The sequence below is a fragment of the Nycticebus coucang genome, chromosome 11, assembly GCF_027406575.1.
Source record: "Nycticebus coucang isolate mNycCou1 chromosome 11, mNycCou1.pri, whole genome shotgun sequence".
Lineage (NCBI taxonomy): Eukaryota > Metazoa > Chordata > Mammalia > Primates > Lorisidae > Nycticebus > Nycticebus coucang.
In genome coordinates, this window is record NC_069790.1 from 88,480,477 (window position 1) to 88,503,922 (window position 23,446).

The following is a 23,446-nucleotide window of genomic DNA, read 5'->3' on the forward strand; positions in this document are numbered from 1 at the left end:
TGAATTTTTTTGTTGTTATTGTTTCTAAAGGTTACCTTAAAGTGTAGTCATTATGGTTTAAAAATCCTGGGTGATGTCTTAAACATACTACATAAAACCCATGAGTTCTGGGAACTGGGTCAAAGTCTACTGGGACCCAGGACAGTCAAGTCTTTAACAAGCTCTTTCTTTCTCTCTTTTAAGATCCCGGCAGTGAATTAGTTCGCTATGATGCAAGAGTACACACTCCTCATTTGGATAGGCTTGTAAGTGCCCGAAGTGTAAGCCCAACTACAGAAATGGTGTCAAATGAATCTGTAGACTACCGAGCTACTTTTCCAGAAGGTATATTTCAGTTTATTGTTTTGATAAATACCTATACATATACCTCAGTGGGTTGTGGCATTGTTATTTATTTTTGGTTTTGCCTTTATATTTTTATAAAATTATTTAGAAAGTATTTACCTCTGCCAAAGAATAATGTGATACAGAATTACATGGCTCTTGTTTTTAAATGAACCCAAGTACATATTATATTATAGTCTAAGAGTCTTTAAGCTCTCTTCCCACAAAAAGGTTGATTTTTGAATCATTTGAGGAAAGGTAACTTGTTTATCATCTGAGTATGATGGTAAGAAATTATGAAGCTCTCTTTAACAGCTCCAAAAGAGTTACATGTTTAAATATAAGTTGGAATTGCCACATTTTTTTGCTTATTGAAGCCCAAACATTTAAATTATACTGTTAGTAATCCTTCAAAGCATTTTCTATAAACTGTTAGTACGTAGCCTATTAACTACAACATTCCAGGGCTTGAACATATTTTGAGATTTATCCAAGAAAAACCTTTAATTATTCCATTAAAAAAAAAGGAGAGGTCAATATTATCTGCTTTGCAAAACACTAGGCCTAGTAATGGTCAAGTTAACCAGAGCTTTTCATGATGTTTTGTTTTAAATCTCCTGGTAAACACAAAATGTCTGTATTGTATCAGCTCCATTATCTTTAGAAGTTACAGGACATGAGTCAAGTCCAAGCATTTCCCTGGTTGAATATTTACCATTGGACAAATAAAATGAGTCACAGACTATTGAGGATACTGGAAAAGTTAGAAGTTGCTCATCCAAACAAGTACAGGAGCAAAGAAGCACTCAACACTTTAACTTTTTCAACACTTACTACCTCTTATTTTTTGAAACTTATGTTATTTCTATAGTAATACACATGGTAAACATTGTCTTCGTCCAGAAGATTTCATTTGCCTTTAAAAAGCCATTCTCTGGCATGAATCCTATGTACTCAATTTTGATATGAGGACAATTAATGACAATTAAGGTTTTGGGGGGGAAGCAGAAAGAGGGACGGAGGGAGGAGGGTAGGGCCTTGGTGTGTGTCACACTTTATGGGGGCAAGACATTATTGCAAGAGGGACTTTGCCTAACAATTGCAATCAGTGTAATCTGGCTTATTGTACCCTCAATGAATCCCCAACAATAAAAAAAAAAAAAAAAGCCATTCTCTTAACAGTATAGACAAATCAAACTTAGTTGGTGGTTTTGAAACTTGGATCCATTTAGTATTTTATATTTACATTTAATAGTTCTAATTTCAGATCATTAAAACTTATGAATAATTTTTAAAATGTTTACCTAATCTTCTTTCAATCTCTTTACTCATCAAACCTATGTCTTCATTGCTAAGAAAATTGAGTTCTAATCCTCTTTTCTACGTTGAGCCTGCTCCTCAGAGACATGGAAAGACAAAATAGGGCCCTCCGTAGATAAGAGTGAGAAAATAGATGCACAGGCAGAATCTGCTGAAGAGGCAACTGTAGAGCATCTCTCTCTTGTGCCGACAGCCTTCTCACCAGTCTTTTCCATGGAGACCTAGAATTCTTCTCAGTTTCTGCACACGTTTGAACTTAGCTAAGGGTCAGTAGAATTTTCATGCCAGAGGAGTCTTTGCTTGTCTCACTGAGGACTCCTTTCAATCTCTGCATTCCTAAGAATTTAGAACCTTGATCTCTAGGTTGGGAAGTGAAAATTGAAGAACTGAGTTTACAGAGACTTATTTGCATTTCCAGTCCCCTGGGACTGGTTTGGAGAACCTGAATCCTTGGGATTAAAGGAGCAGGTACCCAACTAGGCTCCCTCCTTCCTTCATTCACTCAGCCTTTCAGGTACTTCCCTGAGATTGTGTCTGCCATGTTTCTGGCTAGTGACTACTGTCACCAAAGCTTTATGTGTCACCCTACGCTCTTCTGGAACCACTTTTGAGATTCATTACTCTGGGCAAGTTCATTTATTATTAATCAAACTGTTCACTGTGGAAAATACTAAAAAATGCTTAAGTGTTGTTAGAAAGAATCAGTGTACCATCAGGCCTTCTTTGTATACCCTTGTCTCTAATTCTGATTCTCCTGCCCTTTTACAAACAAACATCATTTTTTGGTGCCAATAGGGACCCCATACAGATGCACATAACCCTCTCCCTGTGTAACACAGTAATACTTTCAATACTATGCCTGCTTAGTTCATCTTCAAGTCAGCTGCTACGGTTACCATGCCCCCTTCTTAATACCTGCGGATCCCAGCAGGAGGGGCAAAGCAACTGGTGGCTTCTCAGTCCTATTTGGCATTTAAAAATTTATTTCTATTGCAATTCCTTTTTCCTGAAATGAACAAAATTTCTCCTTGTGAAAGGGAACCCTGCTTCAGGGTTTCACAGAGGTTTTAAAGATCAACTTCTAAGGTATGCACACCCCTTTCCAAGTGCTGTCCACTAAACAATGGGGCTAGTACACTAACCCACTTTCAATCACCCTCTCTAAGCAACAGTAACACTAAATCCCAGTGCCTTGTTGCCACACAATGGAGAATTTACCACGAATCCAAAAAGTATTCAGGTCTGGAGGTTGAGCCCATTTTTTATTTCTAATCCTATCTATTTTTTTCCAAAGTTTTACACAATAGTAATTAATTCCATTAGTAAGCACTAGTCTCTCAAAAGGCTTCTTTTTCATTGTCTCATATTTAAGCTGGGAGTAGGCAGTTGCTGACCTACCTTTTTGGCACATCCCGTTCTTAAGGACATAGTATATTTAAAAATAAACTTCACGCATGGCTTTTTACTATTAATAAACAGAGAGACATCTCAGGAAATGAAGAGGGTAAACAAAGCTTTCAAAGTGAGTACCTAGTCTACTTAAAAGAAAATTTGTAAACATTTTATAAAATGTACATATAGGACAATATCTTTTCCTAACGTATTATCATTTTTATCAAGCCAATTTCTTCGTAAAGGCTCCTCCTAGCCTCATTTGTGATGTAACCACCATTTAGCTAATTGTACAATTAAGCTTTATTATTCAGTTTGCTGCCCCTGCTGCAGTCCCCATTAAATGAGGTTTCACTGTTGTTCTCTAATCATTTTGCTTTATCTCGCAGACCAGTTTCCTAACTCATCTCAGAATGGATCATGCAGACAAGTGCAATATCCTCTGACAGACTTGTCCCCCATCCTAACCAGTGGGGACTCTGATATATCCAGTCCATTACTGCAAAATACTGTCCACATTGACCTCAGTGCTCTAAATCCAGAGCTAGTCCAGGCAGTCCAGCACGTCGTGATTGGGCCCAGTAGCCTGATTGTGCATTTCAATGAAGTCATAGGAAGAGGTAAGTGTTTCCACTCAGCTTTCTGTTAAATACGATTTTCCAGTAAGCATTTTATCTTCTGCCTTTGCAGATTAGGAACTTAGACAATGGTGAAAGCGACTGACAGAGCGCTGATAACAAAAGTGCTTGATTTGGGTTCTGCAGCCCTGCAAATCACATCCACAGGGATCTGCCCTTGTGCGTGGAAGTGGTGGGCTGATCTCCCAAACAAGCCAGAACTCAATCACATTTGGTCTTCATCTTGGTCATACTGGCAACTGTGGTTTCTAGGAAGGTGCCATCTACTTTCCTTTAAAAATCATTCTTTTAAATTCCAACATTTTCACTCATATCTCCCTCCAGCCTTTCTCTTATGACAAACTCTCTGAAGCCTGGTTTATAGCAGTTTATATACTGCTGGACAGCATCAGAAGACAGGGAATTCACAGCATTCCCTGATCTGAGGCAACATATGTCATCTCTACAATGCACGCCAATTTCTGTATACAAAGAGGAATGAATATTTGTAATAAGCTAGCCAGAGCAGCAATAACAGCTAGCATAAACAGTGTTTAGGAAATATTCAGCAGGAAAAGAAGCCAAGCAGAAGTGAGGAACTGGACTCCACTCTTCTCTTTTATTTCTAAAAAGCTTTTGGCCTTAATACTAAATGGCCCCTGATCCTTTTCATTTTGTATATATGCTGCAAGAGGTTGCACGGGCACCTGCCAGTGTGGCACAGGAGGAGCTTTGGGAATGATTGGCCTTATAAGAACCTGAGGCCTCCACACATTCGTCTATCACACATTCTAGAATATATCCTTACCATGCTTCCCCCTAAAGAATGGTTTCCCTGTTAACAAACACGTTTCCATGTCTCACTCCAGAGTAATAGATAGTTATGTTATGGGCCTATAAACCCCAGTAATTGCGTCAACTTTGGAATATGTGCCTCACTAATCGTGTTCTGACTCTTCTCTTTGCAAAATTAGAATTTTTTGTCATGAAAAGTGCTAAGCTGGCAATTATTTTTCTCTTTGAAAGTAATAATTATCAATGATTTCATAAATATTAGCTACTATTTATTTATATACTTTTTCCAGAAGAGTGTGAACACTCAAGAACACAGGTTTTATTTTACTCATCTTTGCCTTAGAAGCAGGTAGCCTAATGTCTGACATCCCTCTTGGGCATCCGGGGTGTCTTAGCTGGATGGATGAATTAATTAGTGAATGACTTACACAGCTATCAGACTTTGGCACCTCTGGGGAAAATTACGGCCACTGGATGAAAGGCTACCATTGGGAAAATGATGTGGTTAAAACCAGAGAGAACTGGATGAAATGAGTCAGAATGAATTCGCTTCATTTGGGCAACTGCCTTTCAGTTTCTGCCAACCTGGATGACATATGAACCAGTGACTAATGGGGGAAATCCTTATTCTATAAGATTAATCTTATTTCTGGTGGTAACATTTTTGTTTCATTTCAGTTTCTCAAAATATAGGGAGCTTATTTTATTGCATTTCTTCATGTGGATAAAAATCTTACTTTCATATTTGAGAAATATGGTTTAATCCTGAAAAATAATGAATATTTTGAGAGGGAAGGAAGGTGAGGGATTGGGGAAAGGAAGAGCGCAGAAAGGGAAGGAGGGAGGGGGTTCTCCCTGCATGACACACCTTTTGGGAGCAAGACACAATTATAAGAGGGACTTTTATAAATGTAGTTTAATTCTTAAAAATAATGAATATTTTGGGCAGCACCTGTGGCTCAAAGGAGTAGGGCACCGGCCCCATATGCCGGAGGTGGCGGGTTCAAACCCAGCCCTGACCAAAAACTGCAAAAAAAATGAATATTTTGAAAGAGAAGGAGGAAGGGGTAGGGAAAGGAAGAGCAGAGAGAGGGAAGAAGGGAGGGAGTTGGGGGTCTTGGTGTGTGACATACCTTTTCGGGGCAAGATACAATTATAAGAGGGACTTTATCTAACAGATGCAATCAGTGTAACCTGGTTTCTTGTACCCTCAATGAATCCCCAACAACAACAAAAAAATTATAAAAAAAAATGAATATGTTTTATGAGGCAAACATTATTCCTATTTTCAGTGGTACCACTATGAATATTTTGTTATAGTAGCTTTTAACAACACCTGTGGCTTTTATCATATAGTAATCACAGTGCTTATATCTTTGTGTGAAATTGCATCTATTCATGTGTATAAGCACACACACAGAGGGTTGTTGTTGATCAAAAATATTTTCAAAATTTACTTTTTTGCCATATAAGAAAAAGAAAACTAACCACGTTCCCTCTTTCACATAGGCCATTTTGGTTGTGTGTATCATGGGACTTTGTTGGACAACGATGGCAAGAAAATTCACTGTGCTGTGAAATCCTTGAATAGTAAGTTAAATGTTACTTAACACTGGATTATACTGTTGTGGTTTGCAAACTAACATCAGTTAGTTTACAGTAAAATGTTGATTTAAACTCCCTTGTGGAAAAATCAGCCTCTGCTGAAATTATGGGTCAAATCCTGAAAATTTTGTTTGTTCTAAGTTCGTATGTAGTATTTCCTCTGATATTATCCCTCAGAGCACTCTTAAGTAAGGGCGTAAGAGAAATTAGGTTCTTGGATGAACTGAGTTATCATTTAACTGTTTGGCTCTAATATTTGTTTTGCAAGTGACATTTATGGAAACTATTGGAAGCATGTTGGCACCTACAGTAGTAATGACTCATATTACCCAGAGGCATGACTATAATTATTTTTTAACCACAACTTCCATTAAAAAGATAAAAAATGAAATAAGACAAATAGTAGAAAAGTATTGTGGCAGAAAATTCAAAAAGCAGAAGTATGGTGATACCTCATTTATCCACGTGTTTGGGGAATGTATCCCACATAAATGAATTTCCTCAATAAATGAAACTTCCTTTTTAATACTGGAACATTTCTTTAAATTTTAGTGGTCATTGGGCGGTGCCTGTGGCTCAAGGAGTAGGGCGCCAGTCCCATATGCCGGAGGTGGCAGGTTCAAACCTAGCCCTGGCCAAAAAACAAAAAAAAAAAATTTTAGTGGTCATTGAGAATAAGATGAAATGCATACTCATGTTTAAAAAACAGGGAATGCTTCCAAACATAAACTGAATTTTATTGATGATTCAAGAGCTATCATTATGGCCATAAATTACTATATGATACACCAAACACACTCCACATACTAGAGTGTTCCTGGCTCCACCTTGGGTGAGAGATCTCACATGCTTGCTTTTTCTATTTCCATTTCTAATTTTCTGCTTACAATTTGTAGCAGCCTGAAAAATGTTAACCAGCTATGTTACAAACATATTGGAATTCATAAGCCTTAAATGAACAAATGGAAAGTTTCCCTGGAAGACACATTATTGCCACAACTATTTCAGTCTTTGTTTTTAATATAAATGTCCATCTTGAGAGGCCTTCTATATGATTAATTTTGTTGAAAGTCTGACCCAGAGGTAAATAAAGGGATGATCTATATGAAAACTAAGTCCAAACATTGTGCTAAGTTTTTGTTTTTTTTTGTTTTTTTTTGAGACAGCATTTCACTCTTCACTGTGTGACCCTAGGCAGAGTGCTGTGGCATCATCACCACTCACAGCAACCTGAAACTCTTTCCCTCAAGAGTTCTTGCCTCAGCTTCCCAAGTAGCTGGTACTACAGGTGCCCGCCATGATGCCTGGCTAGTTTTCTATTTTTAGTAGAGATGGGGTCTTGCTCTCCTTCAGGCTGGTCTTGAATTCCTGAGCTCAAGCAATCCACCCACATCAGCCTCCCAGAGTGTTAGAGTTACAGGCATGGCTCGACACCTGTGGCTCAAGCAGCTAAGGTGCCAGCCACATACACCAGAGCTCCTGGGTTCGAATCCAGCCCAGGCCTGCCAAACAACAATGACAACTACAACCAAAAACTAGCCAGGCATTGTGGTGGGCACCTATAGTCCCACCTACTTGGGAGGCTGAGGCAGGAGAATAGCTTAAGCGGAGGAGTTGGTGGTTGCTATGAACTCTGATGCCAGGGCACTCTACCCAGAGCAACAGCTTGAGGCTCTGTCTCAAAAAAAAAAAAAAAGAATTATAGGCATGAGCCACTGCACCCAGCCTTATACTAAGTTTCTATGAGATAAACTGGTTGCTGGGCTCTATCTTACAAAAGTACGTGCAGGTGATGATTTGAGGGCACAGTGCAAATGTGACATCATTCACCCAGGTGTATTGTGACAAGAATACATTGAGGTTGAAGCCTCAGGTCAAGATGCTAACTCTATGGTATGACATTTCATTGCTCTTCCTACCTAAATCTGACAAAGGATTCATTTCTCCATAATGAAGTTAATGTCTCCACCACTGGCTTTCTCAGGAATCACTGACATAGGAGAAGTTTCCCAGTTTCTGACTGAAGGAATCATCATGAAAGATTTTAGCCATCCCAATGTCCTCTCGCTCTTGGGAATCTGCCTGCGCAGTGAAGGCTCTCCACTGGTGGTCCTACCATACATGAAACACGGAGACCTTCGAAATTTCATTCGAAATGAGACTCATGTACGTATCCTGCCAAGCTTTACTAACTGCTGTACTAGCCATAAGCCAGCCAGCCTTTTAGGGTCTGCTCTGAGTTGTTATGGGCCTGCTCTGAGTCTTTTACAAAGCTATTAGTCAAACATGTACATGTAAAACATTGGCAGTGTTTAAATGCACCTCAAAATCTTCTATCCTGATGGGAAGATAGTGATGCCTGAAAGTGTTTCCTAGACCAGTGATTCTCACATTGAGCCCCACTCTACCTTACCCCAGTGAGTACATTTACTCATCTTTGAGGTCCTTCTAACTTGCCAGAAAGCTACTGAGCACAGCCTAGAGGAAATAGAGACAGAGTAAGCCTCGGCCCATATGGAATCTATACTCCAAAAGACATTAAAGAATTAATTACAAATGAGTCCCTTGCTGTTTCTCTAAGAGCTACCCAACTCCTACTTACCCTTGTTGTCCCTCAGCCTGGAGCCCTCTTCCCACAAATACCCACACATCTCACTTCCTCATCTTCAGCTCTTTGCCCTAATGTCATCTTCAAAATGAGGCTTCCCTGACCTGTTTAAAATTGCAACAGACCCACCCACCCGCAAGCTTCAGTCAGTCTTCTTGTCCCTGTTCTGTTCCCCTCCAACACACTTATCAGCTGATACCCTAGGCCCGAGCTGTCCAGTGCTGTGGCCACAAGCCACACGTGAAAGGTGGCTAATTCAAAGTGAAATGTGCTGGAAGTGTAGAATACATCCCAGACTCTGAATATATCGTTTTTAAAAAAGAAGGTAAACTATCTCATTAACGATTATTTATATGGATTACATGTTGAAATAATAATAGTTCAGATGTGTTGGGTTAAAAAAGATATTATGAAAATTAATTGCACCCGTTTCTTTTACGTTTTTAATATGGCAAATGGAAATTTTTAAATTATGTATTTCTAGTGAATAGTTCTTTACTAGACAATAAACACAATAAATAATAGCTATATATGTATGGATACGTACGCATATACATGTATACATATGTTCAGTCCCACTGGGACGCAAGCTCATGAGGGTAGGGGGTTTTGTGTAATTTGTTCACTGCTGTGATTCTAATAGCTCAAACCATGTTCAGCACATAGCTGTCAGGAAATATTTGTTGAATGAATGAGCACAGGATTGCAAAAAAGTTCCATAGGCTCTTGCAAGTAGGAATTTTTCTTTAAAACCTTTATACCAGGACCTAAGGAGTAAGCAAGTTTTAGACAGGCCGGGGGGGGGCAGAGTCCCCCAAACTGAATTCGCAAGCCCCCTCTCAGTGCCTGCTGTCCACATCTCTGTGGCAGGTAGTAGAGCAGCTTTACTCCTAATCGAAAGTTCTCAGAAAAAATAAGCTTTAGAACAGTAAAGAAATATTTTGCATTCAGCCAAAACAATAAAACACTCCCTGGCAGTAAATATTTTGCAGATAAGGTGAATTTGCTGTACAAAGTGCAAAACTGTCCTGACAGACCCACTTTCCCACTTGAACTCTTGTCTTTACCCAGATGAATTAATCAGGTTGGGTGTGCGCCTTCTGTAGGGTATTGTTCCCCTAGGGTTGAAGCATGATAGAGACCTATTATCCAGTACAGAATAGTGCCATGGCCTTCCTTACCCCAAGAAGTCGATACTAAGTGACAACCACAGGTATAGATGTGCCTGAACATGGACCTGGCTTCAGGCAGTGCCCTTTCTGCAGAGTCCCCACTTACTACCTCTTGAGTTTACAAACTCCACAGGGGCAGCTGAGAAGATTCCCTGTTCCCACGAGCCAGGCCCTGGTCACCACGGCTGCCGGCCAGACTGATTCTTATATAATTTCAGATATAGTTCTTAGAGCTTCTAAAGGCACATCTCTGTCCACGCAATCTTGTGGGGGGAGCTTGTGGAGAATGGGGCATCCTATTCTCTGTGTGGGTCTGGAGTCCCTGAAGTTGTGGGCTGCTGTTTCAGTACCAGGAGGAAGGCTTCTGATGCCCCTGATTTCACTGCAGTGTAGCCTTTGTCGCCTAACAGACTCAGGATAGAATCCTAACTCCACCGCTCACCATCTGAGTAGTTTAAGTTTCTCTCTGAGCCTCCTCTATTAGCAATGTGGGTTGACATCTGGGGCCTTTCCCTGGAAGGAATGCAGCTCCCAAGGCTAGCTAATAGCCACCTATTAGCCTTCCTTTCATATGCAAACCAACCGATCGGGAGCACTGACCCCAGACAGCTCCTTTATCAAGCTCTCACACTCTTGAGCCACGATCCACCTGCCCTAATCACCACAGGGCCAAGTACTAGTCAACTATGGGCAGCCCCTCTACCCCAGAGCCTGTGGAAATTATTCTAATTAACCCATCCTAAACCTACTTTCCACACCTCCCTGGTTCCTGCCCATTTCTCCCCTTACTCCCTCTGCCTCCTGCCCATCTCCAGGGCTTCCCCATGTGGCCCCACATGCCATGGTGTGTCTGTCCCCTCCTTTTAGAAACTGCAAATAGTTTCCAACGGCAATTGTCTCCTGAACTGTTGGCTTCATCATACCTGAAGAATAATAAAAGAACACCTCCGTGTACCTATCTGGAAAACTGAAAATGTACACCAGCCTTACAGAAGTATATAAGAATTAGCCATAATTTTTTTTAATCTAAACTGGTGCTTTACGTACAATAATAGATAAATGGTTGATGCTATCAATAGGGTACAAGTGATTTTTTGAGACAAGATAAGTTTTATAAACAAACATTTCAGAATATTAAGATCAGAGTTTAGAACAGTAGATGTTTGGTTTATACTTTTCCAACTCTCTTTGATTGCAGAACCCAACTGTAAAAGATCTTATTGGCTTTGGTCTTCAAGTAGCCAAAGGCATGAAATATCTTGCAAGCAAAAAGTTTGTGCACAGAGACTTGGCTGCAAGAAACTGTATGTAAGTATTAGAATGTTTCTGCCCACAGTCCAAATTTAGTGACAAGGGGGAATGTGTTTCCCACTGTTCTATGCTAGTGAGACTGTTTTCTCTACTTATGCAAAAGTCCTCTATTTCCGTTACAGTTTAAATCCATGTGTAAGCCCTGGGGATGTGGGCGGGGCTTTCAGGCTTTACCAAACAGAGAATTTAAAAGGGATTCTCCATAGGGGGTCTTAAACAGCTGTTGTGTACTTTTGCTTTCCTTGGGCCTTCCCACCAGCAGCCCCCAACATTGTGGTTTCACACTGCATTAGTGTTTGGGAGGGAGAATTTGATCTTCAGCATTATATAGTGAAAAGGAGAGGGCTGGTAACACAAATACCAACATATTGTAACTTCCCAAGAGTGGATTTGAAATCAGCCTGCAGAAGCTGTACCAAAAATGGCTTTTGGGAATGAATATACAAAGAACTTTATTTGTGTCTGGCTGCCTAGCTGTGTCACACAACAGTCAACAGTTTGTAATTGATTTAGTGCTTTTTTCCTTACACAGCACTGATTCATGACTTACGGTATGTGTGAATGAAACAGCCATGCTATTAATTTCCTACCTTGGTTTTTGTCAATGTAGCTACATAAAAGCCAGCTTAACCAAAAGATGCATAGCCCCAGATAGCAGAAATTGACTTTTGCTGAACTTTACTATTTTTCTTCCAGGCCTGACTGTGAAATCCTAGTTCTATAATACCTCAGAGGTGGGGCATATAAATTTTGTAGGTTAGCCTAGCCCGTTTGAGAAAGAAAAAGTAAAATAACAGCCCCTGTCTTACTCTCACCTAAAACTGAGTATTGCTAGTAAGCTGACAAGTGAAGGTCAGTGACTGCTTGGGTAGTCACTGGGCACATTCTCTTTAGCAATCAAGGAAAGCTGGGAGGAGAGAGTGCTTTACTACTCCAGATCTACATTAAGGCAAAAAAGATTTTCATATGCCATGCCATGCATGATCTCTTTTCTTGGCCTGTTGAATTTGTGATCTATATGTCAAACATTTTCATTTAGGAATTCTGTTATAATGTAGCATTAATCAAAAGGGGCCAGATGAAACCCTCCCTTCAGATGTTAGGGACTTCAAAGACTGAAGCTGCTGGTTCTAATCTATAGATGTTCAGCATCATTGTAAATTATTCTATTTCAGCCACCAGTAATAATTTTTGTCCTTTCTGTAGGCTGGATGAGAATTTCACTGTCAAGGTTGCTGACTTTGGCCTTGCCAGAGACATGTATGATAAAGAATACTACAGTGTACATAACAAGACGGGTGCCAAGCTGCCAGTGAAGTGGATGGCTCTGGAAAGTCTGCAGACGCAGAAGTTCACCACCAAGTCAGACGTGGTAATGTATTGATCTTGTCTGACTTTCTCCTCTTACTTTCATGTTCAACTTTCTTTGTAGTTTTAATTCTACATAAAGTTAAAAAAACAATTAACACCACTAATTTCCATTTCCTTCACATGTAAAAATGGACTTGACTGTCTGATAGGTACTCATACTTTATTTTCATAAATTCACTCATTTATTCAAAAATATCTGTCAAGAGGGACACACTACTGGCTCCTTGGAAAGCGCAGAACTGACTACACATGAACCCAGTCTTTCAGGAGCTTTGGCATTGAGGAAGAGAAGAAACGAGCTCAGTGACTGTGACGTAAGTGGACTGGAATTAGGCCTGACTGTCATAGCTGAAGGGCAGCAGATATTCTACCTCAAGAAGTCTGGAAGTTGTAACTGTGACAGCCCAAGCAATGAGGGCATGACCCCTGCACCCAGCTAGGGACGTGCCCTCCTTTATCTGTAATGGCCATCCTTCTCTCATGGAGCGAGGTTCAGTCATCATGCACCTGAGCACTGAGGATGGGCAAAACACTCACCAGGGCAGCCAGATAGATCCACCATATCCCCCTTACCTTAGAGGAAAGTGATGTTGGAAATGGGCCTTAATGTGTAGCAAGTTTGGAATTAGGCAGGTGGATGAATGGAAATACTATATACCAATTCAGTGGAGGCAAAAGAGCAGGAAAGTATGAACATCTTTAAAGTTCAAAGGAAACAATTCATAATTGGTGATTTGGCAAGGATGGCAAGCACAGAGAGAAGTTATGAGAATAAGTTGAGAAAAATATATTTATACTAGACCATAGAGGTCCTTGCAAACCAAACTAGAGAGTCTGGAATTTATTCTCTGAGCATGTGGAAACAAAAATGTAATCAGATTAGATTGTAATCCTTCTTCACTCGGTGAGATGACTTGAGAGGAATAAGAACCGGAAGATAAATCGAGGGGCAGAACTTGTACAGAAACAAGAATGGAAAGGGAAGATGAAAGGAGAAGGCTCTCAGAGGCAGAATCAACAGTATTTATCAAGGAATTGATACTAGTTAAAGATAAGCCAAGTTAATCCCAATGCATTAACAAATAAGTGAAGCACAGGAACAAAAGCAGAGTAGGAAGAAAAATACCAAGTTGAACCTTGTATGTACTGAGTTTAACTTGGGAGTAGGCCATTTGAACACAGAACTCCATCAGACAATTAGAAATGTGGGTCTGCAGATTGTAAAACACGTTGTATTACCTAGCGTGGACTGCTATAAAAATTTATCACAGACTAATTTATTTCTAACCATTCTGAATACTAGAAGTTCAAGAACTAGAAGTCCAACATAGTCAGGGTCTGATGAGGGCTCTCTTCCTGGCGTGTAGGCGGTCACCCTCCCTCCATGTCCTCATATGGCCAAGAGAGAACAAGAAAAAGTTCCCAGTGTCTGTTCTTAAAGAGCACTAATCCCACCACAAGGACCTCATCTGAACCTAATTACCTCTCAAAAGTCCCATCTTCAAATACCATCACACTAGGGATTAGTGCTTCAACCTTTGCATTTCTGAGGGACACAGTTCAGCCCACAGTAGGGGGCAAGGTTGGGAATATGCATTTGAGAGTCCAAAAGCAATTATTCAGTCAAATTGCATATGTCAAAGTGAAGGGGAAAAGCAGAGAGGTAAGAGGCCCAGAAGAAGAGCCTACCATAGAAGCCAGAGGAAGAGAAAGTTAAAAAGAAACGGGATGGTGAGCAGGGTCCACTGCTGCTTAGTGCGCCAGAGGGTCTGGGAAGCCAGGTAACTTGAGCAATGTGAGGTCTGGAGTGTGCTGAGGCCCCACGTGCTGGATGGAATGGAGAGGGCACTTTCTCTGTTCACATGCAGTGAGTCAAGAGGACTGGGATGTCTGGAGGTAGAGAAGCACTTGATGTTTCAGTCCTTGAGGATAACAACAAAAAGGGAAAATGTGCAGACCCTGATATGAGCGAACAAGTTGGGCAGGACAAGAAGGCAAGGACTTGAAAAGAGAACAGGCAGCTATGGAGAGATGGCAGGGGCGGGAATCTGATTGCAGTATTGAAAAGCCAGAAGTCATTTCACCACCTCCCTCTGAGTCAGCAGGAGGGAGAGCTGTGACCTCTATTGGTAAGAGTTTGAAATTAACTGGTGGCCTTCACTCAAAAGCTGAGTTTTAGCACCTGTCCAGAGGTGGAGGAAACATTAGAGAACAAGCCGGGTCCCTGGGGTTTGTTTTCAGTAAATAAGTGTGTCACAGGTCCTGGTGGAGGATGGGACTTCAGGGTGCATGAGATTGATAACAAGAGGCGATAGCGTATAGTAGAGCTGAGCCTGGGATTCTGATCATGAAAGACTCCGAAAAAGATGAAGGAAGTGGGTGCCAGGGAAGGAGGCTGGAGACTCGTGAGGAAAGGTGGCGGGTGAAGGCGTCAGGGAAGTAGAACAAACTCGTCATTCAGACCTGACCGTTAGTCTGCCATTAAGAGCTGGAGCCAACTCTCACAACTCAACAAAGAAGACCGTCTTAGTCTGTTTTGTACTGCTGTAACAGAATGCCACAGACAGAGTGATTTGTAATGAACAGAAATTTATTTGGCTCACAGTTCTGGAAAGAGGGAAGCCCAGTCAAGGAGTCGCATCTGGTGAGGGCCTTCTGGCTGCATCATAATGTGGGGGGAGGCATCACATGGGCGAGAGAGTGGGCATGAGAAGGAGTGGCCAGACTTGCTTTTATAATAAGCCCTTTCCACAATAATGAACCAACCCCTGAGATAGTGACATTCATCCACTCCTGAGGGCAGAGTTTATCTTGGCTTTGGGGGAGATTAAACTTCCAACACATGAGTTTTGGGGAATACATTCAAATGATAGTAAAGACAAAATAACCCATTTTTTTTAGAGTGGGAAAATGATTTGAATAAACCTTTTACTAAAGAGATGTATGAATAGCTAGCTCATAAGGACATGAAATGAAAATATATGCTCACATGAACACTTGAATGATCACAGAAGTATTATTCATTATAGCCAAAACCCAGGAGTAATCTTAATGTCCATCAACTGGTGAGTGGATAAACAGAATGGGGTAGGTCCATACAAGGAGAAGGTGCCATTCAGCAATATAAAGGAGCTACCAATGCCTGCTACAACACGAATGAGCCTCAAAAACACAGTTAAGGGAAAGAAGGCAGACTGAAAAGTTTAGTAAATGTGGAATATAAAGGTCTTAGCGAAATAACTAAGAAAATGCCAGGAAAGCTATGTTAACTAGTGTGATGAAAATGTGTCAAACGGTCTATGAACCAAGTGTATGGTGCCCCATGATCATACTAATGTACACAGCTATGATTTAATAAAAAAAAAAAAAAGAAATAAAAAAGAAAAGTTTACATGTCAAATGATTCCATTTGTATGAAATTTCTAGAAAGAGGCAGAACTATAGTGGCAAAAAAACAATCAGTGGTTGTCTGAGGCTGAGGATGGGAGTGAGGATTGACTACCAATGGGCATGAGGGAACTTTCTAGAGTGTTGACGTGATCTAAAACTGGATTGTGATAACTGTACAGTGTATAAATTTACTAAACAACACTGACTATATACACTGAATTGTCTGATCTATATATTATAATTCAGCAAAGCCATTTTTAAAAAGGACCTGATGAAATTTTACATGTTCAAGGCAAGTGGTGGGATTCTGAGCTTTTTTGACAGACAGACACACACACACACAGCCCTCACTGCCACCTCCTCCCCAGCAAGCAGCACGAGGACCAGTGTTCCTCACATAGTATCAGCCACTCCGATACTTGACTGGGAATTTACCTGGGCTTCCACAGGCAGGACAGTGCTCTTTTTCTCTCCTTCTCATTGCAAGACACCGTATCATACCACATAAAGACTGCACCTGATTCATCCACACACAGTGCTGCTTTAGAAGAGGATTACTGATCACGTGCATAAATTTGCACAAGTTTCACTTCCAGGACAACACAATTTTTTCAATGGTAACGGAATATTTCCGAAAGCATGTAATATGCTGTATGTGTTGCAAGGTACAAGCAATGACTCGCCTGCTTGTAGATCAGGTTCTCTTTCTAACACATGCCCAAATGCAGTTTGGCTAAAGTCCAAACACTCTTTGAGTCCATTCAAACAAAATTGGCATGTTACTGCACTTGAAATGACTCGTAGCTGGTATTGCACGGTGTCCCACCCTGCTTCCATTAACATCTGTATTGACTGCTCTATTGTTCAGTCCAACTGGCTTTCCTCAGCCCTGGTCCTGCCTCTCTTTCTGAAGCATTTAGGAGTGTAGACAACCCCTCCCTCCTTGAAATTTCCTGTTTCCTTGGTTTCGGGGACACCACATCATCTGGCTTCCCTGTGCTTTCTTTATCTGTGACGGCTTCTCTTCTTTCTCTCACTGCCTCCGTGTAGCTGTCCCACAGGACTTTCATCCCCGGGGATTGTTGTCCCTCAACAATTGCAGCCATTCCCACCAGCAGCTCCCTTTGATTCTTTCCACCCGTATGTGGTCATCACATCACAAATTTGCCATGTTCAAAATCAAATTCTTTTCTGCCAAACTGGCAATTCCTCCCTTCCTGATTTCTATAATATCAATGGCCTCACCACTGTGCGATTTACCTCCCCCTCACGCTTTTTAGTGTATCATTCTTCAGGTTTTGATAAGTGCATGCAAGTTGTGTAGCCACCACCACTACAATCTGTACATAAGACAGTTCCATCATCCCTCTATAGCCATCCTCCTACCCCCAAGGCATGGGGAGAATCACAGATGTGTTTTCTTTCTCTACAGTTTACTTTTCTAGAATGGCATATAAATGGAACTGTACGGCCAGTAGCCTTCTGAGTCTGTGTCCTTTCTCTTGCTACAATGCCCTCCATTTGAGATCCCTCCATGTTGTAACAGTAGTATAATAGTAGTTTATTCCTTTTTATTATGCTAAAAAACACACACAAAATTTACCATCTTGACCATTGTTAAGGGTACCATATGGTAGAGTTAACTACAAGGTCTGACAAATTCACAAACTCATCCTAGAAAAAGTGCTACACACCTCATTGCTGAATAGCACTATGGTTACCTTTGAAGGACTCCCCGTGGGATGCTACACACCAACACCAGTGCCTACCTAGTCCACCCTTCAAAGCAATTTTGGAACTCTTTCTCTGAAATGGCCATAGGAGCTATTGTCATATTATCTTTAATGTCCTGAATGTCATCAAAATGTCTTCTTTTCAACATTTCCTTTACCTTTGGGTAAAGAAAAAAGTCATTGGGAGCCAGATCAGGTGAACAGGGAGGATGTTCCAATGCAGTCCTTTGTTTACTGACTAAAAACTCCCTCACAGCCGGTGCCATGTGAGCTAGTGCATTGTCATGATGCAAGAGCCCTTTTTTTGCACACACCTTTCTCACACCAAGATTTCCAGTTAAGACTTTCCTGTTTCTCTATCAATGATGACTTGGTCTGCTAAGCTTCTCACAGTCAGCCAACTACTTTGATGCACACTTTGACAATTTTTGCAATGTTTTCATCAGTTCTACCTGTTACTGGCTGTCCTGACCTCTCCTCATCAGTGACGCTTTCTCTCCCCTCAGAAAAATGTTTCATCCATTTGTACACTGCTCTTTTCTTCATGGCATCATCCCCATAAACTTGGACAAATATGTCCCTGATTTCACTTCCACTCTTACCAAGTTTAACAAGAAATGTGATGTTTGTTCATTGCTCTAATTCAAGCCCCGACATTGTTGTGACAGCACACAGAAACACACAACAATAATGAATGCTACTAACAAGACACCACCACAGGTCAACACAAACACAGCTGTGAGCCCTTCCAGAGTTGTCTTTACAGTGCTGCCAATGGAAGGAAATAGCGACAAGTTCACAAACTTAATTGTCAGACCTCATACATAAACATTGTTGTGCAATAAATCTCTAGAAACTTTTCCACCTTGGCAAAACTGAAACTCTATATCCACTGAACAAGAACTCTTCTTCCCCCACCATCCCTTGGTAACCACTGTTATAGTTTTTAAGAATTTTTTAATGCTTGTTAAGTATTTGACTACTTTAGAGACCCCATGTAGGTGGACTCATATAATCTTTGTCTTTATTAAGTGGCTTACTACAGTGAGATCCTGTTTTCAGTTCTTTTGGAAGTATACCCAGAAGTAGGTTCACTGGATCATGATGTAATTCTACTTTCAATTTTTTGAGGACCCCCCAAAATTGCATAAGAGAGTATTCCATAGTAGAGTAGTTTATTCCCTTTATTTCTGAGTAATATTTCATTGTACAGATGTACAGCATTTTATTTATCCACTCACCAGTTGAAGGACGTTTGGTTTCTTCCTCTTTAAATTATTTTTTTAGAAAATAAAACAAAATGAAAAAACTCGTTAGATCTCTTTTCTACACACTTTTAAGCAAACATTTTTCACCTCAGAAAGCTTAGGTTCTAGCTGTCGAAAAATTTTTATCTGCTTGATTTAAGTGCATCTTGTGCCCATTATGAAGATAAGTAAACAAAATGAATCAATCAAATCCCCAAGCAAGCAGAGATAGAACTAAAAACTCTACATCTTTCAAAATATTCCTTAATCAATAACACAATGCTACCTCTTCTATTTGGAATGCTATAAATAATTCTGATTCCACAGCTGTGGAAAGGTATCGGTATGCTGTATGAATACACATTTGGAGATCATTCCTTACAAAATAATCCTTGCTAAAAACATTCTTATCTAAGAAAGGTGATTGTTAACCTTATTTAACCTCTACTCAACAATCAAACATTTTCTGATGAACATAATGATATAGATTCTGTGATGCATTTTCTATAAGCACATATTAAAATGTAAACCAAACAAGAGCTTTGTTTTTTAAAAAAGGACATTTGGTCTCTTTACAGTTTCAAGCAATTCGTAATTATAACTGCTGTGACATTTGCGTAATGGCTTTTTGGTCAACATAATTTTTATTTCTTTTGGATAAGTATGTAGGAGTTACTACTGGGTTACAAGATAAATGTATGTTCAACTTCATGAGAAATGCCTACTGTTTTCCAAAGTGGCTGTATCATCTTATATTCCTGCATTAATCTGTAAGAATTCAAGTTGTTCAGCATCACCAGCACTTGGCAAATGTCAGTGTTTTGGGTTTCAGTCATTCTGACTGGTGCTGGTGGTGTCTTGTTTTCTCTTTAATCCAAATTTCCCTAATGACAGATGGGAGCTGAGCACCTTGCTGTGTACGTGTTTGCCATTGTGACGTTGCCTTTGGTGAAGTGTCTACTCAGACCTTTGCCTATTATATTTTAAGTTTTAGAATTTATTTTCCAGGTTTCTTTCTGGCTTGTTTCTATCGTTATTATTGAGTTATTAGAGTGCTTTATCTATTCTGGATACAGGTATTTATTTGTTTCTGCAAGCGTATTTTTCTAGTCTATAGATTACCTTTTCATTTCTTTCCTGGTTATCTTTCAAAGAGCAGAAGTTTTTAATTTTGTTGAAAATTATCCTTTTTTGTCTTTTATAGATCCCAGTTTTGATGTCACATCTCAAAATACCTATTCTCGAATGCTCATATCTGCCCGTCTCCATCCCTTGCTTACCTCAGCAGCAACCCTTTCTGTCGCTGTTTATAGCTTGTAACTGTCTCTCAGATCTAATAATTGCTTTCATCATCACTTTGTAAAGTTAGGCCAGAGCTGGTTCAGAGGCTGGTGCTCAGATGTGCAAACCGGCTTGCCCAGTGCCATGCAGTAAGCGTGAATAACTGAGCTCTCCTGCCTTGAAACTGAACCTGACCTGTCTCCACCTCTCTGAATGCACACTGCACATGGCACACCTCCCTCCCCCTCACCTCCCACCACACACACCAGCTTCTCTCTCCTTGGTCAGCTCCCTAGCACCATCATCCTCCTTCATGGTGCCTTCCCCCACACCCGCCGGTCCTGCGCTGCAATGAGGGGAATTGGGATGCGGACCGCCTAGTGATTTTCCTGGAAACTGCCTCCCTTACCCCTCCTCATCCCACTGTTTCTGGTGGTTGATGTGAGCACCTCTGATCCTATCTCCTCACAAGAGCAGAATAAAATCAAGGGGCACAAAGGTTTAAACCAGTGAGCAAAGAAGCATATTACCAAGCATTGTGGATGCTCCTGAGAGGCAGGAGCGCGCATGTGTTTAAAGGAACCGTGGCCCTGGGGTCTCTGTGTCATCCCTTTTTCTCCCTCCCAGCCTCTGCTCCTTTATCTTGTTGTGTTATGGCGTGTTCTCTTACTCGGCATCCCACTTGTTTACACCGTCTGTTTTTGTGTTTTCTTTACCTGTCTAACTTTCCTATCTGCATTAACACTCTGTGACACTGCAGTGACCTTGATCTTGTTCTTGGTCTAGTGTGTTCTCTTACTCAGCATCTCACTTGTTCACAGTGTCTGTTTCGTGCTTCTCTTGTTCAGTCAGGTCTTACTTTCTTCCAGGGCTCCTCTGATAACCAGGTATTGCCCAAGTCCTACAATTCCTCAGAAGTTTATCCAACTCTGCTGCCTTTTCTATGACTTCATCTCCAGACAAATCTGTATAGAGAGCCTAGGCTATCACAGAAACTGGGTCACAAAATGAATCTGCCTGTCAAAACAGATTCCCATCTGTTTTGGGTTTTCCCATCCTTAAAACAAAATCAATTACATTACAGAGTTGTAGCCAATTGCAGTCTATTATAAGGATCAAATAAATAACACAATGTTTGTTTAAAGGATATAACACCAGTGAATGAATCATTATAGGGCAGACCACTCACTTTCACCACCCTGAGTCCAGAGTAAAGCCTGCTAGGCTTCCATGAAACCTCCTCACTCGTGTCCATAGCATGGATAAGCTTCTCCTTTTTGTCTTCAGCATAGCATTTACAGATGCCATGTCCCAGAGCACAATTCAGACATGTCCCATTGATTATAACCCACATTCAAAACTTAAAAACCTCCCCAGCACAGAGCCATTTCCACCTTATCTAACCCTAATCCCTTCACCTAGTCCAGCCTGTCAAACAGCGTGACCTATTATTCGTACCGTTCCATGCAAACACACATACTCTTACGCCTGGGCCCTTTTCAAAACCTTTGTACCTCTTTGATATTATTGCTCAATATTAGTCACTATCTTATTGTCCTGTGTGACACTTATGTACACAATACTCTTAACCCTGTTCATTCAGCCCTGGGATCTGTCCAATAACTTGGACAGTAACTTACTTGTATGTTATCAAAGGTCAGCAGATACTTGTTAAATTGATTTAAATTTTAATGCAAATTCTGAAACTTGAAGGTGAACACAGTGATATTGTCAGAAGCAACTTTTAAGATTTTCAGGCTTTGAAAACTTCCATTCCGAAAGGCAGAATTAGCAGCATTATCTGTCATGGAAAGGGTTTGTGTTTTCTATGTGGATCAAGGCAATCAGTGGTCCTCAGGATTCTTGCACTGGGACCAAGACAAAGAGTCATTACTGGAAATTTGTATCAGCAACTACAGTGTCTACCTAGTTTCTTTCTTTCAGTGACAGAGTTCACAGGCATGCTTCATTCTCCTGCTGCGTATCACAAGCTACACTTAGGTCTCAGGTTTATATTGTCCTATTCCACCTGTCTAGTCTGGATCCTCCTTCCCTTGTAAGCTTCTTTTTTTTTTTAGAGCCTTAATTCCTCTTTCTTCTGCTTCCTAGTCCAGGACTAGCCTGGAAATGTTGCTAAACAAGAACTGCCTTCCCGGGTCCTCTGCACAGGGCATGCTTACTCACGCAGACTCACTCTCCTCCTGGTGTTCTTGCCTGGGCACACATCCGGGGGAAGGTTATAGGTATGACTAAACTATTCTGAGTACAGTAGTTTACATCAAGAAATTGCATATTTGGTGAAGTTCAATAGACTTAGCAAAACCCAAAAGTCAAGAACCCTTAGATGTTTATCCCCGGGTCTAAATAGATGTATTGGGCAATTTTTAGCAAGCCATTTAACCTCTCTGTGTTCCTGTGATCTTCCTATACAGGAAGCTGTATCTTCCTGATACAGCTCTTTTAAATTAATCTGCTACTCTAACATTTTCAAGTTACAGTTTTATTGAAATTAACTTTTTTTAATAGATAGATTTGTTGCCTAGCAGTTTTATTATTTCTGATTTCTAATATGGATTTTTACTTACACTGATATGGATTTTCCCTTTTAACATTAACATTTAGATATAATCACATTTCTCAAAGAATATTTATATTCATTCCGAAATCCTGCAATTTAAATTCTGAATGGCTTCCTTAATCTTCCTCTTTTACTAATAATGTAAAATTATAGCGAAACTTTTGGAAAAGAGAAAGATAAAACTTGCTAGTGCTTTAACCCTGCAAAAGAGAACTTGGAAAATGTTCTCTACTAATTACAGATGAAATCTTAATCATGTAGACTTCAGACATTCTTTTTGAAACCTTTACATTTAATTGCAATCTAAACCTTATCTGATTCTGTTTTGAACGGGTCATGAAATATATAGTTTAATAATTGCCCTTAAGGACATTTTTCTCCAAAACAACAATAATATTGAATGTCTTAAGCCAAGTTTAGTTACGGATACCTAGTGATTGTCTTTAGTGTTTGTACGGTCACCCTCCTCTCACCTGGACTTGCCATTTTCTTGTTCTCTAGTGGTCCTTTGGTGTGCTCCTCTGGGAGCTGATGACGAGAGGAGCCCCACCTTACCCTGACGTGAACACCTTTGATATAACTGTTTACTTGTTACAAGGCAGAAGGCTCTTACAACCCGAATACTGCCCAGACCCCTTGTAAGTAGGAATTGCAACAGAACCCCCTTCCTGTACCTCTTATATTCTTCCCGTTTATAGAAAC

The 23,446-nt window shown here is 40.4% G+C and overlaps 1 protein-coding gene across 3 annotated transcripts in view; it reads left to right on the plus strand.

Annotated features, from left to right (window-relative positions):
* MET (MET proto-oncogene, receptor tyrosine kinase) overlaps window positions 1–23,446 on the plus strand; it is a 118,866-nt gene that overhangs the window by 93,177 nt on the left and 2,243 nt on the right. For all 3 annotated transcript variants that reach the window (XM_053609256.1, XM_053609255.1, XM_053609257.1), the window contains exons 14-20: window positions 184–324; window positions 3,426–3,656; window positions 5,958–6,038; window positions 8,038–8,219; window positions 11,032–11,141; window positions 12,351–12,516; window positions 23,246–23,382. In XM_053609256.1, the coding sequence (XP_053465231.1) occupies window positions 184–324; window positions 3,426–3,656; window positions 5,958–6,038; window positions 8,038–8,219; window positions 11,032–11,141; window positions 12,351–12,516; window positions 23,246–23,382 (1,048 nt within the window). The remainder of the gene's footprint in view (window positions 1–183; window positions 325–3,425; window positions 3,657–5,957; window positions 6,039–8,037; window positions 8,220–11,031; window positions 11,142–12,350; window positions 12,517–23,245; window positions 23,383–23,446) is intronic.